This window comes from Canis lupus, chromosome 5 (assembly GCF_011100685.1).
Source record: "Canis lupus familiaris isolate Mischka breed German Shepherd chromosome 5, alternate assembly UU_Cfam_GSD_1.0, whole genome shotgun sequence".
Classification (NCBI taxonomy): domain Eukaryota; kingdom Metazoa; phylum Chordata; class Mammalia; order Carnivora; family Canidae; genus Canis; species Canis lupus.
In genome coordinates this window covers 31,595,942-31,615,114 of record NC_049226.1, presented here as the reverse complement: position 1 = coordinate 31,615,114, position 19,173 = coordinate 31,595,942, and the positions used below count along the sequence as shown (strand labels likewise).

General features: G+C 47.4%; 1 protein-coding gene across 3 annotated transcripts in view; it reads left to right on the top strand.

Moving 5' to 3' along the window:
* RABEP1 (rabaptin, RAB GTPase binding effector protein 1) overlaps positions 1-18,732 on the top strand; it is a 101,582-nt gene extending 82,850 nt beyond the window's left edge. For all 3 annotated transcript variants that reach the window (XM_038536474.1, XM_038536473.1, XM_038536472.1), the window contains 8 exons: positions 1,256-1,372; positions 7,546-7,644; positions 10,997-11,137; positions 13,937-14,126; positions 14,655-14,710; positions 16,329-16,427; positions 17,169-17,285; positions 17,829-18,732. In XM_038536474.1, the coding sequence (XP_038392402.1) occupies positions 1,256-1,372; positions 7,546-7,644; positions 10,997-11,137; positions 13,937-14,126; positions 14,655-14,710; positions 16,329-16,427; positions 17,169-17,285; positions 17,829-17,930 (921 nt within the window). In that variant the 3' untranslated portion in view covers positions 17,931-18,732. The remainder of the gene's footprint in view (positions 1-1,255; positions 1,373-7,545; positions 7,645-10,996; positions 11,138-13,936; positions 14,127-14,654; positions 14,711-16,328; positions 16,428-17,168; positions 17,286-17,828) is intronic.
* Positions 18,733-19,173: the final 441 nt, after the last annotated feature.

Genomic DNA, 19,173 nt, shown 5'->3' with positions numbered 1-19,173 from the left:
GGGGCACTCTGGAGCCTTCGCTTTTGTCTGCGACTCAGCTGGCCCAGCAACACGCGGGCCAGCTCAGCTCTTGCAGGGGCAGGGGCACATCTCCTCTCATCGCCTTTTCCTCCTGCCCCGAGGGCGGCCGTGCTGCCAGGAATGTGCGCTGGGCATGGTGCTTCTCCATACAGGGCTTGAGGGGGCGGTTACTGTGCTACTCACTGAATAAAGCTTAGCTGAATATTATCTTAAGCCTTATTTAGAATCTTCATCAAAGCTTATTACCTTCTTTCATAAATTTGTTAAACTGATTACAGTTAGTTTACAGGAGCACAGAAATTAAGATTTGGTAGATTTCGTATGCAGAGATTGACAAGTACTTTTCCAGATACATTGTCTAATAGATTGATTCCTTGAGAACATTTAGGAAATGTAGAATTTCAGGAGAGTGGGGTTGTGAAAGTATAGAGAAGGAAAAGATGATTTTTCTTCTATTTCCAGATTGTTATTTTTTTATTGTAAAGGTTGTTCTCTTAGTCTTCACAATAAGTTGAAGTGATTAGAATGATGGTTTAATATTTTCAAATGCCATTTGCATTAGTTTCCTCCCATGTGTACCAATTTTCCTGGATGATGGAGACCTCAATTTCTAGAGGCGCACAGGGGCATGTGGCCTCACTGTGCGCTCAGGGAAAGGAACCCTTGAGCTAAGTTTGTTTTTGAGCTGGAATACAAATCTAGGACAGGAAAGGTGTGTGAAGGAACTCTCAGGAAGGGGAAGGCTGTGTTCTAGGAAGCACGAACAGCTCATGGGCTGTGGGGGGTGCAGGAAGGGAGAGGACGCTCCGCTCCTCCGAAAGGAAGACCACCATGAGGTCATTGAGGGAGAGGCGCATGTAGAAATTCTAAGTAGGGAAATGATATGATTAGACTTTTGTTTTAGGAAACATTCATAGTGTTAGTGTGGGTTGCAGATTGGAGGCAGGCGGAGGGTAGACCAGAGTAAAGGGGTGCTGCCACGGCCTGCAGGACTCAGGTGTGGAGGGAGAGCAGACCTTTGCGAAGGAGATACCGAATGTGAGAAAGGATTTGTGGAAGCCTGACAGTGACGTCAGATGAGGTCAGTCATTCTGAATTGACAGATCTGTGCTGTGTCTCAGGAAGACAGAAGATGAGGCTTTTTAAATTTCTGGAGTTAGGGCTTTTTTTTTTTTTTTAATTAATAAAAGAATCCTTGGGAACTTTGTCCTGATGTGCATTTCAAATTGCACAGGTGAAGAAACTGCAGGCCATGCTGAGGCAGGCGAACGAGCAGTTGGAGAGGACGGCCAGGGAGAGGCAGGAGCTGGAGGACGCCCTGCAGCGCAGCACCCAGGACACTGGCCACCAGGTACCAGGGCCTGACGACCTATCGTGCCACCACCACCCACTGGGACGCTGCCTGGTTGCCTGCTGTGGCTTGGAAACAGCCCTGTTTCTTTCTTGGCCTGGGGCCATTCTGTTTTCCCTCAGAGAATAAAGATCTCTTCCTGATCTCTTTCTGCTGTAGGTCTTACAGACCTTTGAAGGATAACTGTGGAAATAACTGGTTAACTATCAGCAGATGCTCAGTTTTATTTTTTAGTAGTAGGTTTTTCTGCTGCACATAAACTTTCTGACAGGAATAATACTAATTAAATTCCTTTTGACTTTTTAAATGTATAACAAATAGAAAAAACTCAAACATGCACAGATAGACCCACATGCCAGAACTCAGTTCTATATTCCCCTGGTTGGGACAGAATAACAGAACAGAAGCCCGCTCCTTCCCTGACTTGTGACACTAGCAGAGGGTGTTGTCTCTCTGTTGGAACAAATGAGGTAGATGGTGTGCATCATCTCGTCTTCCCCTGTGTGGCATTGTGAGGCTCTTACCCGACACTGGAGCAGTGGCAGCTTCCTTGTGGTCGTCGCACACTTGTACTGTGTGCGGATCTGTAAGTGTCTCCTTTGGGACTAGTGTTTGGGTGGTTTCCAGTTCTGGGCTGTTAGGAGTACTTCTACTCTGAAATTTCCATACGGGGCTTGTTGTGCATGCTTCTGCTGGGAATCCACTAGGAGTGCCGGGCCCTGGTCAGATGGTCAGAATGCACTCAACTTCAGCGGATAACAAAGCCAAACAATCTTCTACAGTGGTCGCACACATTTATACTCCGAGCAGCAATGCAGAGGGCATCCCTGTGGGCCCATCATTGCGGTAGCTGATTATGGGGTTCCACGGTGGCTTAGTCTGCATTTCTCTGATGACCACCCAGGTTATGTAGCATGTGTCCTACATAGTGGCCACTGGGGTGTGTGTGTGTGTGTGTGTGTGTGTGTGTGAGATTCCCCTCAAGTCTTATGCTAATTGTCTATTGTTGTCTAGTTCTGTTTATCTGTTTTTGTTATTTTTCTGATTTGTTAGAAGCTCTTTATACAATCATACTAGAGCCTTTTGGTGACTTGTGTGGTGCATTTCTGCTCATCAGTACTTGACGTTTTCATTATTTTAATGGTGTCTTTTGATGAAAAGTTCATAATTTTCATGTAGTCAAGCTGATTGAATTTTTTTAATGATTTGTGATTTTTTTTTATTTTTATTTTTTATTTTTTTTATTTTTTTGTTTTTTAAAAGAATATTTTTTGGGGGTGCCTGGGTGGCTCAGTCATTTGAACATATGACTCTTGATCTCAGCGCAGGTCATGATCTCAGGGTCGTGGGATCGAGCCTATGTTGGGCTTTGTTCAGTGAGGAGTCTGCTCAAGATTCTTTCCCCTTCCCTCTTCCTCCCCCTCTGTTCTTCCCACTGCTCAGGTGCTCTCTCTCTCAAATAAATAATAAGAATCCCTTTTTAAAAAGAATATTGGGGGCAGCTCGGGTGGCTCAGCGGTTTAGCGCCTGCCTTCAGCCCAGGGCGTGATTCTGGAGACCCGGGATCGAATCCCATGTCGGGCTCCCTGTGTGGAGCCTGCTTCTCCCTCTGTCTATGTCTCTGCCTCTCTCTCTGTGTGTCTCTCATGAATAAATTAAAAAAAAAAAAAAAAAAAAGAATATTGGGCAGCCCGGATGGCTCAGTGGTTTAGCATCACCTTCAGCCCAGGGCCTGATCCTGGAGACCCGGGATCGAATCCCGTGTCAGGCTTCCTGCATGGAGCCTGCTTCTCCCTCTGCCTGTATTTCTGCCTCTCTCTCTGTGTGTCTCATGAATAAATAAATAAAATCTTAAAAAATTAAAATAAAAAAGAATATGTGTTATAAAGGTATTTTCATATATTTTTGTGGAAGCTTTATTGTTTATAGTCACATTTATATCTAAAAATCCATCTAGAATTAATTTTGATGTGTATGCTGTATAGATGAGGGTAGTTTTATTTCTTCCATTTGGATAGCTGTTCGGACCATTTAGTGAAAAGATCCCCTTTTTTCTTCTGCTCTACAAGGTCATCTGTGTCATTCATCAAGTGATTATGTATGGTGGTAGGAGGGGAGTCATTTTCAAGACTGTTCTCTTCAGTTGGTCTGTTTGTCTATTTCTGTGCAAAATTCTCTGCTGTAATTCATAGTAAAATTTTCATTTGATTTTTTAAAAAATAGTTTTTAGTTCTCTGCTGAGGTCTGTGTTTTCCCTCATTCCAAAAGTATTCACCTTTTTTTCGTGCATAGTTTTAATACTTACTTTAGAGTCTTTGATAATTCTCCTGGGTCTTCATGGGGTTGGCAGGTGTGAGTTTCTTTCCCCCCTGAGAAATCAGTTACATTTTCCTGATTTTTCCCATGTCGAGTACTTTTAGGTTGTACCCTGGGAACTATGAATATGTTACTGTGAGACTCAGCACTTTGTTTATCTGATTAGGTTCTGTTAGCAGGCCTCATCTTGCCTTGTGTGGAGATGCTTCTGATGTCAGTTCCTTTTTTATTTTTTTTTTAAGATTTTATTTATTTATTCATGAGAGACACAGAGAGGGAGGCAGAGACACAGGCAGAGGAAGAAGCAGGCTCCCTGCGGGGAGCTCGATGCGGGACTTGAGCCCAGGACTCCAGGATCACACCCTGAGCCGAAGGCAGGCGCTAAACCACTGAGCCACCCAGGCATCCCATCAGTTCCCTTTTTAAAGCTTTTGAAGAGCTTTTGGATGTGTTCACTTGTGGTGGGTGTGGGACTTGTGTTGGTTGATACACAGAATTAAGCCCTCCCTCCCTCAGTCCCCTCCCCAAGGACACCCCTCTGCTCTTCTTCCAGGGACCTTGCCCTTGCACTGGGATCACACAGAGTCTGGTCCCTTGTACCCCCCTCCCCCCTGCAGCTATTATGGTTCTGCCGCTGGTCATCTCAGAAGAACGCTGCCACAGAAGTGAGAAAAACCCCACGTGAGCAGTGAATTCACTCCTGGATGAGTTGCTTCTCCCATTTTGACTTCCTTCTTTCAACTGTCTGCTTTTGCTTGTTTTTCAAAGTCCTTGGGTAGTTGTTAGTTGTAATCAGGGTAGAGAAAGGCCATTATGGGCCTCATCCTTCTTGGAAGTCTCTACTCTCTCATATTTTTTTTAGACAGATCTTTTTATTTCCACCTTCATCCAAAAAGGATTCTTGACCAGCTGTGGTGTCCTGAACACTTATGCTGTTTTCCCCCAGGCTTGGAAGTTACTGTTGGGTCTGTATTTCTACTAGTAAGAAGTTAGCTGTAGGTCCTACTGTTGCTCCTTTGAAGGTAAAATATTATTTTTTCCCTGGTTATTTTAAGGAATTTTTTTTTTTTTTTTGCTTTTGTTTTCAGCAGTTTTACTGTGCTGTACCTAGGTGTATTTTTTATTCATATTTTTCCTGTTTGAGGTTCTCACAGGGTTTCTTGGATTTCTGAATTGATGAATTACATCATAATTGGCATAATCTCAGCTGTTATGTGTATCTTGTAAAAACTTGCTTTTATTGAGATATTACATATAGCCAAGTGCATAAATCTCAAGTGTAGAGCTTGGTGAATTTTAACACATGGAAAGTTTACTAGGTGATCATCATCTGGATCAAGATACAAAGCTTTCTAATATACTTGTGCTCCTTCATACTAACTAAACACCAGAGCTGCCTGCACAGAGGGTAGGCAGGGTTCTGACTTGAACACTGTTTAGTATTGCTCATTCTTGAACTTCATGCAAATGGAATCCTATTGTTCAGAGCCATGCACAGCCAGTCTGTTTGCTTATTACGTCTGAGGCTCCTGCACATTGTTCCTGCTTCCGTGGTTAGATGTGAATGCTGTATATATTCTGGTACACGGATGTGGTGTAATTTATCCATTCTGCAGTTGAAAGATATTTGGGTTGTTTCTAGTTTTTGGCTTTTGTGAACCAATACGTTTTCTTTTCTTTTTTTTTTTTTTTTAACCAATACGTTTTCTAAAAACACCCTTGTATGTGTCTTTGGTGGACATATGGTCTCATTTCTCTGGAGCATCCCTAGGAATGAGATGACAGGGTTTCTGCATAGGCTTATTTTTAGCTCTGCTAGCTCGGTTTCCATTGGGCACATTGCTTCAGATATTTGTATATATTACACCATGTTGTATTTACACATTTTTTTAAGCCTCTTCTGTATTTCCCGAATTGTATGTTTCCTTCAGATCTGTTTTATACTCACTTTCTCTTCAAATAGGTCTAATCTGTTAAGACTTATCCATTGAAATTTTTAATTTAGATAATTTATTTTTTTTAAGATTTTTTATTTATTTATTCATAGAGACATAGAGAGAGAGAGAGAGGCAGAGACACAGGCCGAGGGAGAAGCAGACTCCATGCAGGGAGCCCGACGTGGGACTCGATCCCAGGTCTCCAGGATCACACCCCAGGCTATAGGCGGCGCTAAACCGCTGCACCACTGGGGCTGCCCTAATTTATTTTTTCTATTTATCATTTCCATTTGGTTACTTTCCATTGTTTCCAGTTCTCTGGTAGGTCTCAATTCCCTTGTATTATTTTAAAAAAAAATTATATATATATATTTTAGAGATTTTATTTATTTATTCATGAGAGACAGAGAGAGAGAGAGAGAGAGAGGCAGAGATACAGGCAGAGGGAGAAGCAGGCTCCATGCAGGGAGCCCGATGTGGGACTCAATCCTTGGACTCCAGGATCATGCCCTAGAGGGTGCTAAACCGCTGAGCCACCCAGGCATCTCTCAATTCTCTTTTAAATAGATCTCTGGACAGGTCAAATATAGTTAATTTTAAAGTCTGTCTCTAATAATTCACAAATCTGGATTCACTTTAGATCTGTTTGTATTGTTTTGTTTTTATTATTTCCTTTTGGTTTTATCCTGTTCTTTCTTTTGTGCATTTTTATGTGAGTGCTGGACATTGTATATTAAAATGTTGAAATGCTAGTGACAGTCCCTCACAGGCATTGAGATTATATAAAGTTGTGAAGTTCGGGTTACTTTAAAGCCTTCCCTTACCCTAGGCTGTCACCCTGTGGGGACCCAATCCACACCATGCAGCGAGTTTCACAGGGTGCCTTTGCATCATGGCTTCTGGACTCTCATCTCTGCCACCCTGTCCTGGATGCTGGGCTTCATGGTGTCACATAGGTTTCTCTTGGAGCTGGCATGTCCTCCTTCTGACCCTTGGCTCTGTAAATCTTTTTTTGCCCTGTTCTCCGGTGCCTTCAAGTAGATATCTTTCATATTTTTGTCTGGTTTTCTTAATTCTCAATAGGAAGTTTGAGTCACATGACCTAATCTGCCACTACTGGAAGCAGAATGCTGGCAATAATTTTTTTAATGTCTGAACAAATATATTTTGATTTATATTATAATTGTTATGTACGAATCCCCAACTTTCACAGGACCTCTCTCAGAAACATTCAAACTGGGGATCCCTGGGTGGCTCAGTGGTTTTGCGCCTGCTTTCAGCCCAGGGCGTGATCCTGGAGTCCCGGGATCGAGTTCCGCATCAGGCTATCGGCATGGAGCCTGCTTCTCCCTCTCCCTTTGTCTCTGCCTCTCTCTCTCTCTCTCTGTCTGTCTGTCATGAATAAATAAATAAAATCTTAAAAAAAAAAAAAGAAACATTCAAACTAAGGGAGTTTACAGTTCAATGGTGTTAGTCGTGCACTGCTTGCTTTTGAGTAAATCATCTTGGAAGACTGACATTAGTTCACAGAAGGTCCATTTATGCTTTACACTGTGTGCTTTTGTTTTGTGGACAAGAGTTTCAAAATTTTTATTGATTTTTTTTAAGCTTCTTTCTTTTTTTTTTTTTTTTAAAAGCTTCTTTAAGGATAATATAAGTAGGCCTCGTGGGTTAACATCTCTGTCTTGAGATCCACAAAGTGCTATCTGTTCATGTATAGCAGTGCGCAGCCCCAGGGATGTTTGGTGCTGCCCTGTGTGACACAAGGGGCCAAGACCCCGTAGATGCATGCATATCCGTTGAATGAGTGATGAGCTGGTTAGGTCTGGACATCACATAAGCAGGGGTGGAAGGGTTCGCATAAGAATCACCAGCTTCCTAACTATATTGTCTGTGTGTCCTTTTTTTTTTTCTTTTAAGATCTCTGCACTCGTCCTCAGAGCCCAGGCATCTGAGATCTTACTTGAAGAGTTACAACAGGGGTTTTCCCAGGCGAAAAGGGATGTTCAGGAGCAGATGGTAAGTTAACATTTAAATCAGCATTGACTGGGTTGATAGAGTCCCCTTTGTTCTGTTGGGTCTCACCCTCTTTGCTATGACCATGTCTCCCTGGCCCAGTGGTCACACTGTTCTGCTCTCTGGGGCCGAAGCAACATTTGTAAAGGACAGGCTTTTTAAGCCTGCCTCCTGAACAAAAAAACACTCTCACCTTTACCTTTACTTTTCCAATTTGAGAAACTTGAACAGAATAAACTTTGCACTAATTGTTGGTCCCAAATACAAGGTGACTATTGAAATCTCTCAGAGCTCCAGCAGATGGAGTGTTTGAACTATCCTTGTACTTTCCTGAGCAGTTAATTATTGAGAGTAGCCTAATCAATGTCACAGGAATTAGGGTGACACATGCTCCCAGGCACTGATGATCTTTGTAGATGATGGTCCTGCTGGGATGATCCTACAAGCCGCCCCTGGTCCAGCTCTGCCAGGGGTGGATGTGTGGGAAAAGGAATGGTGGGTTTTGATATGCATCAGGTCAGTATCTGAGTGCCTTTTGAGCTGATCCTAAATAATAGTCATGGTCTCTCGAGGAGCATCTCATTCTAATCATTGACTAGAGAGTTCCATACCTTTTCCATACCTATTGACAGAGAATACAAAATGGTAACCATCAGTGTAAAAATCACTGCTAAATGTTGACAGAACCAGTATTTAGCTGCCTTCACTCCACTGTCCTCTCTTATCTCTTCCCTGCTTGTTTTCTCAGCCCCACCTGCCTGTACAAACACGTTCCAAGTGGACTCCCCTTAAAACCTGTGTATTGTGAGTGACGTAGAAGTATTCAGAGTAATGTTGGGGTCCTGTTGGGGTCCTTCTTGACATGACCTTCAGAGGTTCTCATACTGAGGAAGAGAGATTCTTCTTTGCCCCTCAGACAAGAGCAGCTGTGACAGTGCCTGGGGTCTTAGTATCCTTCTAATATTTTATTTGGAAAATTTTGATTTTGAGAGGTTATAGAGTAAGCATTCCTAAAATCTTCCTAAATCTTCTAGATTTACTAGTTGTCAGTACTTTGCCACATTTTCACACATGGCTGCTGTGGTTTCTCCATCTCTGTGCCTTTGTGTGTGTGTGTGTGTGTGTGTGTGTGTGTGTGTGTGTGTGTGTGTGTGTTTTCCTAGCCATTTAGAAATACGTTGCAGACATTGTGATGCTCCTAAATATTTCAGCATGTGTCTGCTGAGAACAGAGGTGGTTCTATACCCTACCACAGTGCAGTTACCACATCCCTAAAATGTGACCATGGTTCCCAAAGCCCATGATTATTTTTATAGGTGGTTTCAGGTTTTTATTCTGATTTTTTGATGGAGGAACCCATGAAAGGTCACACATTGTTTTTTCTGTCTAGTCACTTAGTTTCTTTTAATCTAGAACAGTTGCCCCCCCCCCCTTTTTTTTTTGTCTTCTGTGACATTAGCATTTTTGAAGAGCCCCGACCAACTGCCTCATAGAATCTTGTCTGATTAGATTCAGGTTAGATGAATGTGATTAGATTCAGGTTAGATGAATGGGCCAAGAACATCATGGAGATGATGAGTCAGTGGGAGTTTAGGACAGTAGGGGCATGTTGTGAGGGGTGGGTCCACTGTTGGTGGTCTTCAGTATGGTCCCTTGGTCAAGGTGGGAACAAGAGTTACAGAGTGACCATGTTAGTATTGCTACCAATGGCAAAACTGTTAAGTGAGGTTCAGCGTTTCTTTGTAGCTCTTTTTGCTCTTAGAATGTATCCCAGCTAAAGATTCACAGTCTGCACAGTGTTCAAAAGTTACTTCAATTAACTGTTTCCTTTGTGGTTATGTTATCTGTTTGCTCCATTTGTTCTGTTTGTATTACATTTTCGGGTTTTCCTTTTTCTTCTTTGATTTACTTTTTTTTTTTTTTTTGAACATGCAACATGGTTCATAAGTCAAAACTGTAAAAATGTGTAAATGTTCAGATTTCTTCCATTCCCTATACGTTTCACCCTCTTCCTAGCCCCTCCTGTATATGGTGGTTTTATTTTTGATTTATCCTTCTGTTTTTCTCGTTGCAAAAGTAAGTAACTATATACATTTTATTTTTCCCCTTTTTCATGTCTTAGAGAAGTGGGATGCTGATCTTTTGTTGTAAATGGGTTAAAAGTGAGCATAAAACAATTGATTCTGGCCAGAAGATAAGTAAGAGCCAACAAAATTGGCCAAACTTTACATGTGACCTTGTGTGCCTGCCAGTAGCCTATTTGTCCTTTAGAATGCAGTGATCACCCTGGAGACCTGGGATCGAATCCCACGTTGGGCTCCCGGTGCATGGAGCCTGCTTCTCCCTCTGCCTATGTCTCTGCCTCTCTCTCTCTCTCTGTGACTATCATAAATTAAAAAAAAAAAAAAAAAAGAATGCAGTGATCACCTTCTCTAGGAAATGTCCTTGAGCCTCTCCCCTCGGAGCCTCTGTCCTTTTACCCTGCTGTACCCATTCTCTGTCCTAGCACCTGCACTTCCGCTGGGCAGTTATGGGTTTACTGAGCTCTCCCTCCTCTGCACTGTGAGCGTCTCAAGGGCAGATCTCAGTCCTATATCTCTGTATCCTCGTATGCAGCAAAATGCCTCCTATAGAGTAGCAGCTGTTAAATAAACATTGGAGGAGTGAATAATCTACACTTACATATACATTTAAGTTAAATGAGTGTTAGAAATTAGCAGAAATCAAATACTTTCGTAGAATTTTATCATTATACTCAGATTAGCCAGAATAACTTTTATATTGATTAAAATTCTCATTAAATACCTAAAATTACATTGCACATCAGCCTGCAGCGGTAGGAGCCTGTCCCATCTTCAGAGTGAGCTGCTCAAGTGTCCTGTACTTCCTAAGCATAGGTCCTCCTGATGACTTCCAGTATTTGGGGTCCACAGGCCATTCAGTGATCTTCAGCTGGTTGTATATACATAGTCCACATACACACACATTTGTGTAATGAAGGAGGAAGACCATGCTCTTTTGTTCTCCCTGCTTCTGTTGAATGCATGCTATGAGGAGGTAACATGTGCTCCATTTGATTTAAGTCCTGGCTGTGTAGCCACTGGAGATACTGGTCCATTGCTAGTGCAGGGATATCGTTGGTGGAAACCATGGAAGATGGGCTCCAAGGCTGCTGCTTGCCTGTCTGTTCGAGTAGAAGACTGCAAATAGGAATATCTCTGGCAGCTTCTTGTAGGTCTTACAGAGCTTTATGACATATCCTCCATCCTCAGCCCTCATTTGGTTTGACCTTATTTTTCTCAGCAGATAGGATTTACCTTTCTGGCTGTGATGAGTATATCTGTTTCTATTTCAGGCAGTGCTGATGCAGTCCCGGGAGCAGGTTTCAGAAGAGCTGGCAAGGTTACAGAAAGATAATGACAGTCTGCAGGGAAAGCACAGCTTGCACGTGTCATTACAGCAAGCAGAAGACTTCATCCTCCCAGACACTGTGGAGGTAACTGGGCTTCCACATGATCGAAAATGCAAACAAATATGTTTTCTGAAATGGCTGCCAACCAGTTCTTTTTTGAAACAGGCTTTATTGAGATATAATTCACATACCAAATAATTCACTCTTTTATTTATTTTTTATTTATTTTTAAAGATTTTATTTATTTATTCATGAGAGAGAGAGTGTGGCAGAGACACAGGCAGACGGAGAAGCAGACTCCATGAAGGGAGCCCGATGTGGGACTCGATCCTGGGTCTCCAGGATCAGGCCCTGGGCCGAAGGCAGCACTAAACCGCTGAGCCACCCAGGCCGCTCTAATTCGCCCTTTTAAAGTGTACAATTCAGTGTTTTTTAGATATTCTCTGATGTGACCACAGTCAATTTCAGGACACTGTTTATCACCTCAGCAGGAAGCCCCTTCCCTGTCATTCTCCCCACTACCCCCAGCCCTAAGCAGCTGCTTAACCTATTTTTTTCCATAGATGGACTTTCCATACTATGGACTTCTGTGGGACTAGAATCCACAATTTGTGGTTTTTTGTGTCTGGCTTCTTCCACACGGCATACTGTTGTCAGGGTTCATCTGTGCTGTCAAGCAGGCATCAGGGCACCCGTTCCTTCTTGTGACCACCTACACTTCACGGCATGGACGTTTTGTGTATCCATTTGTCTGTTGTTAGGCATTCGGGCTGTCTCCATGTGTGGCCTGCTGTGAATAATGTGCTGCAAACATTCCTGTACGCTTTTTGGTTTATTTCTCTAGAGGAATAACCTCGGAGTGGATCGTGGGGTCCTGTGAGAATGCCATGGTGATTATGGGAGGATTTCTCCTGTCCCTACTGTTCTATTCCAGACGTCCTAGTGGGTGTGAAGCAACATCTCGTGGTTCTCATTCGCACTCTGCTGGGCACTCAGCTGATGATACTGAGCGTCTTCCCATGTGTTTATTGCCCATCTATCTGTGTTCCTCGAGAGGTGTCTAGTCACATCTTTTGTTCAGCTCTAAATTGGATTATTTTTTATTGTGGAATTCTGTGGCTCTGTATATAGTCTAGATCTAAGTCCCTCAGCAGACATTTTGCAGATCCTTTGCTCCATTCCATGGATTATCTTGTTCATTTCCTTGGTGGTGCCTTTGGAAGCACAAAAGCTCTGAGCTTTGAGAGTCCAGTTTGTTTTTCCTCCTGTAGCTCATGTGTTCAGTGTCCCGAGAATCCTTTGGTGGATCGGTCTATAAATTACTCTTGCAGGAGCAGACTGAGAACATGCTGGAAGTGAAATGTGTGAAGGAGTTGCCAGGCTGATTGCTTGCGATACTTGTTTTTCTGGGTCACGCTTGAAAGGGTAAATGGCAGTCCCTTAACTTTTATGACACTTTGGGTTACTTCTGTTCCTTTCTTGTTGGGTGAGTCTGGGCTGTGAAACCACACGCTTCCCTGAGACGTTCACAACCATCTCCATCCAGGTACTAACTGGGCCTGAGTTCAGACGGGCTGTACACATCTCTCCTTGACCCTCCCGACACTCAGGCTGCTCCATTGTCAAGTCCTTCATCAGCAAACCGTATCTTAGGCTAAAGCCAAGTAAACTGTTAACAGTATAGGCAAGGAAGATGCTTCTTAGGGCAGTTTTCAAAACAAAATAGAAAGATGTTACTGGTGAAATCTTTAGTTTCAGGGTTTTTTTAAAAAGAAATAATATTTTAAAATTGACATTATAGAAATTGTTTTATGAAACAGTACAGTGTTTCCTTGATCCTACTCTGCAGATTCAACCTTTACAATTTGGAACTCATTTTTTTTTTTTTTCCTGTATATGTATCAACATTGCTATTGGTTTTGTTTTGATGTACTCATGGGGCCACCTTGCCAACCTAGCCACAGCACCCTATCCCTGCCCTAACCCTCTGTGTCCATGGAGGTTGCTGGCACTTTCTCTGGCTGATCTTGGCAGAGTTTGGGGCCCTGTCTCCTTGCACTCCCAGTACCATCCCCCTCTGATGAGTGGTTCTTTTTGGGCGGAGGATTCTTTTCCATGCTCTCTAGACTTTTCCACACTTTGTGGAATGCTTGAGGAATGTCACCCGTCTAGCCTGTGAGGCCTGGCTCTTAGACCCACTCTAGGAGTACATCTTAGGCTTTTCTTACCACAGTTTTTTCATTATTCTCTTTTCTGCTATTCCTGATTTTACATACATCTGGTAGTTATCTAAGAATCCCAGCGTTTACCTTAGAATTGCTTTAGGATATAATTGGATTGTTTTAAAGAATATAGCTAAAATTTAGGGAAATAATAAAATAAGGCTTAAACTGAATTTATTCTAGAAAAACAGGTGGTCATGGTGGAAAGTTCTTTGCCTCACTGCCTCTAGCAGGTTGTGGCTGACGTTCAGCAAGTGCGTGTGTTTGAGTCCATGAGTGAGCAAATGCACTTGGTCCTCACGTTCCACACCTTCTTCTGCCTTCCAGTCTTCTGGGTCCTTACCCCTAGTTCCCCCCAGATGTACCCAGCTAATCCTGGGGCCTGGAAGCCATCCATGGTGATTCCCTCCCTGCAAGTTACTTAACGTTTTTATTTTTCTGCTTATGAGCCAGTTTTGGCGGAGAGACCTGCTGTCCACAGTGCACATTTTTGGCCTCAGATGTCTTATTTCTACACCGTGCTGAACACTAGGGCAGGGACCCCCAAGGGAGTTGGCACCGTGTTGGTTTCTGAACCGTGTAAAACAACAGGTGCGAATCTGGGGGCTTCCATGGTCTCTCCCCATCACACACTGAGCGAGCACTTGTTCCTCGGCTGCAGGCACTGCGGGAGCTGGTCCTCAAGTACCGAGAGAGCATCGTGCATGTGCGGACGGCGGCGGAGCACACGGAGGAGAAGCTGAAGGCAGAGATACTGTTCCTCAAAGAGCAGATCCAGGCAGAACAGTGCTTAAAAGAGAACCTTGAAGAGACCCTGCAGCTGGAGATAGAGAACTGCAAGGAGGAGCTGGGTGAGGACACGGGCCCTGCTGGGGGGCGGTGGTGGGGAGCCAGGCGGGGGGTGGGTGCGGGGGACAGGGGTACGTGGGGGTATGCGGGGCCAGAAGGTGGGCAGGCTCGGATGGGAAACAGTGCTGCCAGGGCTGAGAATGTGGAAGACAGAAAATGGGTAGAGGAGGTACAGAAAACAGTGAGGGGTGTTCAGGTGTTCTGATACATCCAGAGTAAATTGATTTAATTGAGACTCAAAAACCACAAAAATCCCCTATTTCAGGGAGAGCAGCCTTCCTGGCAGAGCCCTGCAGTGTCACCAGAGCCTTGCTGGTTCCCCACCCCAGGGTCAGAGAGGGTGCAGACACTTCCCTGGGGCACCGTGCCCTAGGGGTAAGGGGAGGGGTTCCTGAGGAGGTGCATGTCCCGCTGTGCCTCACTGAGCTCAGTGCTTTCACAGTTTGAGGTGGGGCTTGTGGTAGAAAGGGGCATAAACAAAACAGGTGCAAAATAATCAGTAAGTGCTGACACTTCTCTTTTCCTTCTAGCTTCCATTTCTAGTCTAAAAGCGGAACTAGAGAGAATAAAAGTAGAAAAAGGACAGGTGAGTCCTACGACGTTCACATTCATTGCATCCGTGGTGATGGGTGCAGGTGAGTGTCCCGCCCTTCGAGAGCTTCTGCCCAGTACCAGGGCAGCGCGTTTGCTGGGCCTGCTCCATGCACAGGGAAGCCCATGCTGGGGGACACTGAGGCCACGGGACAGGCAAGCAGGGTCACGGCATGTAGGTGCTCACACGACCAGAGCAGAGCACAGTCCCTGACCAATGGGAGGGGGCATTTGTAGCTGCCGGTCGTCTTCACACGCACACCTCTGGTAGCAGACCCCATTCAATTCACCGAGCCCGTGACACCCCCCGCCCCCCACGCTCCCTTCCTTCCCAGGCTCGTGGCCACACCTCAGCCCGCACCTGCCCACAGCCCACCATCCTCCCAGACCTTGTCCCATAGGCTTAGCCGCCCGAGCGCCTCGTTCACACCTGCCTTTCTCAGTGTCCATGGTCTCCACCGACAGCTGCAGCCCCCACTCCCTGCCTGTCTCAGCCTGTCCCAGGCTGCCAACAGGCCTGGCTGAGCAGCACTGTGTGTCCCTCTGTGTGCCCGATGGCCTCGGGTGCTGTCCACCTGCTCTCCCTTCCACCTGCCCCTTGCCCTCCGCTGTGACAGCCTTGTGCCCACCATCTGCCCTACCACCTTCAGTGTCCCGGCCCCTCAATGGCCCTCTCACCTTCGCTCCTGGCCCACTCATGCTTCTTCACAGAAGGGTCTTCCGTCGCCGATCCCTCCATCTTCTCCAGGCATCCTTGGTTTTTCCCTCACAGTCTCGGGCCTGGAACCCTTACCTCCTGATCTCTTTTCTGCAAACACACTTGTTGTCCCCCGTTGGACAGCACATCCTCCCTTCCCGGCAGGGGCTCTGGGAACTGTGTGGGCCCTCTGCAGCCCAGTGCGGTCTGGCTCCTGTGCTGTTGGGGCTGCATGGGCAGAAATCAGCTTTGGAGCGTGTCCCATCTTGTGCACACGATGCTGTGTGGGCTCAGACCTCAGTGCTCACCCCACTCCCTGCCCCAGCCTAACGTCTTTCTCTGCCTCTGAAGCATGCCTGGTTCTCTCAGCATTATAGGGCTGCCAATGTGACTGTGTTGCTGTCTGCTGGTCCCCCACATCCTCCTCACCCCCCACGGTCCCCACTGCTTCCAGGGTGGAGCCTGTGTTCCCAGCCCGCTCAGGGCTCTCCTGCCTGGTCCTGCAGGGCCTGGCGCAGTGGGATTCACCCCGGTTCTGAGTACGTTTTCCCACCCCCTCCCCCCGCTCCCCTCCTGAGGGTTCTTCCCACCCTCTCCCCTTATCACCCTCCTCCTTCCCCTGGAAAATGTTTCTGTTCAGGATCAATGTCATGGCAGCTTTTCTGGAAGAATTAAATGCTGCTTCTCCACATTCACATGCTGTCAGTTATGCACACGTTTATGTTCTGCCTTCCCCGTCAGGCCTTAGGACCTAGAGGACCTGATGTCTGATGGAAGGAAGAGGAGGTCTTGAAGCGTAAACAGCAGGCTTGGTGAAAGGGTGGGGAGAGCATGGCCAGGGCCTGGGCTGCCCAAGGGCGGGGCTACTTCTTCTCCAGGCCACAGGCACCGGCTCAGCTTGGCTTCCCTTCCACAGCTGGAGACCACACTCCGAGAGAAGTCTCAGCAGCTCGAGGGCCTCCAGGAGATGAGAATCACTTTGGAAGAACAGTTAAAGAAGGAGGCTGCTGCTAAGGTGGTGTTTGTGTTGGTGATTTCATGATGTAGTGCCACAAACCTGGGGTCACCTGTTGCTTGTTGACGGTGGCAGCTTGGAGCTGTGCCCTGAGGGCTGACTGGGCTGGCCGCTTGCAGAGGGAAAAGGACCTTGTGATTCGGGTCGCTGGCTCCGGGGCCTGGCCCTCCAGGCTTATGGGCACACTTGGCACCATCCTCCCAGGCCCGTCCATGTGACCATCTCCCAGGGACACACTGCCGGAGATCAGTCCAGCTAGGCTCCAAGTGCGCGAGGCCAACTGTGGGGTGGGGGTCCTAGGTTGAGGCTCCGACCCCGAAAGATGGAAACACTGCGTACTGTCTCTTAAGGCTCCCGCGTGGTCCCATTGACATGCTTATCTGCAGGGCAGACTGGAGGTCATGGGGGTCACCTGGGGCATGCATGTGTGCCCCTTTCCCCACAGATGCTAGATGGTGCTGGTTCCCAAAGTGTGCGTCCCTATTACTGTGCAACCTCTGATCCCAGCAGCTGCCTTTTGCTAACAGTGGTCCCTAGGCTACTGGGGGGAGGAGGACACTGGGGCAGCTTTGGCACTTCGGCCATTTTAGGAGGACCTCAGACTGCGCAGTCAGCCCCGGGGGCTGCTGGGTTCCCTGCGGCTCTCCTCCTGGAGAGGCAGACCTCAGGTTCCCCGATCCCCAAAGTGATACAGATGTACGGCTCCTTGGTATTGATCCTCTTTCAAAACTTGTATCGTAGGTGAGTGTGGAACAGCTGATGTTTGAAGAGAAGAACAAAGCGCAGAGGCTGCAGACAGAGCTGGACGTCAGCGAGCAAGTCCAGAGAGACTTTGTCAAGCTCTCTCAGACCCTTCAGGTGAGACCGGGCACCTGGGCCTGCTGCAGCCTCATGGCCGGCCCGTCTACCCCGCCCCCCCAGGCCATCGATGAGGGAAGGCAAGTCCCGGCTGTCGATGTGAGGCCCTGGCTGGCCAGGCAACACTTACAGGGGTTCCTCTGTGTCCTGGAACCCCATTCCCTCTGTGTCCCTGCTCCTCACACCTCACCCCTGCCATCCAGGCTGTCCTCCCCATGGAGCCTCCCCTGGGTCCCTGAGTCTGGCTGTGGTGCTCCTGGGCCTGCCACCTGGGTGCACTCGATGGACGTCAATGGGGTCAGGATGAGGCGCTGAACTCTGATGCTTGGGGTGGTTTCCTGACTTAGCTGTGGGGTTGGGGGTCAGGGGTCATCCACCCAGGGTCCCAGCCCTGACCCTGGGCCTGCAGCACAGCAGCCCTGGGAGGTGCCTGGTCTGGGGTGGGGGTGGGGGGTGGCTCACGGGCCCCATCCCCGTGAAACCAGAGTCAAGTCGGGGACCCCAGGTCGGGGGCACAGGCCATGACTCGGTGTTGCTCCCTAGGTGCAGCTGGAGCGGATCCGGCAGGCGGGCTCCCTGGAGCGGGTGCGGGCCATCCTGAATGACACCAAGCTGACGGACATCAACCAGCTCCCTGAGACATGACCCCGTGCAGGACGCTGGCCTGCACTCTGGGTTTTTAACTCCTCTTAGAGCAACATTAATTATTATTTAACTCTTAACTGAAGACGTCACAGAGGAAGCCTGGAGCGATGCTTGCTTCTGGTGGGAGAAGCACGTGTAGTGCGGGGCAGCCCAGCCAGGGGGACGTGCGCGGAAGGACTTTCCCACGGGGACACTGATGGCCCATGCTGGACTCCGCTGAGGTGGGGTCTGCCGGGTAACGGACAAAGTGCTGCTTTATCCAATGTTTTCCTGCCTTTCGAGCAACAGCCCAATCGTGTTTGGAATGACAGTTTCTGTTCCTAGATGTTGGGAGAGAGCCTTTCCCTTTCTGTTGTCTGGAGTCAGCGGTGACCGTGTTGGGCCAGCAGAAGGTGTCGTGTGCTGTACGAGTATTTTATATTAAAATATGAAGTCTGAGAGCAGGCAGCTGGCTAGGGACCCTGGTGCTCGGCTCAGTGCATCTGTCTTACCGTTTTCCGTCGGGTTGGAGGCCCTTCCTTACGCCTAGACTCACCTGTCCAGGAGCTGAATGAATTGTGAGACGGGGGTGGGGTGGGGGGGGCTTTGGTGGAAGCAGAGGTTACAGGACAAGCACAAGAGACTGCATGGAAGCACTTTTTCTGCCCCCTCCCCCACCCCCAGAGGTGTTCTGTGGCCCACACGTACCAGGGTGAAGCTGAACGGGCACGTCTACTCTTTTGAAAACTGTTTCAGTTTAGTTATTGGATCAGTGGAAAAGATAGTATTAATAAAACAAGCTATGTCTGACATCTAGAATAAACTCACAGACCTGCTCATTTCCACCTCTGGTCTGTGGGCCTGGGTGCCTTGTTTCCGAAGGGTCCAGGGCAGTAACGGGGAGGATGAGGCCTGGGAGGCTGGGACCTGGGCGTGGGGTGGGTACTGCCCTGTGCGGGCCCTGGGGCAACCCTGTCAGGGTTGGCACCAGGCTGCGGAGCTGTGAGCTCAGGCCCCTCCCTGTTCCCACGACCTGAGCAGGGATGCCGGCTGCAAGCTCCCCTGTGTTGGGAAGCCCAGGGACATGGCTGGTGCTCACCCGCCACCTCACAGGGTTGTCCGCAGAGCGGATACGGGAGCTCCTTGCGCAGGTGGCCCCAGGGCCGCACTGCGGGCTGCGAGGAGGAGCCACATGCAGGAAGTAGCCTCTGGCTCAGCCTTGGCACCTCAGTCCAGGCCTCGCGGCCCCATGGGAGGGGCTGGC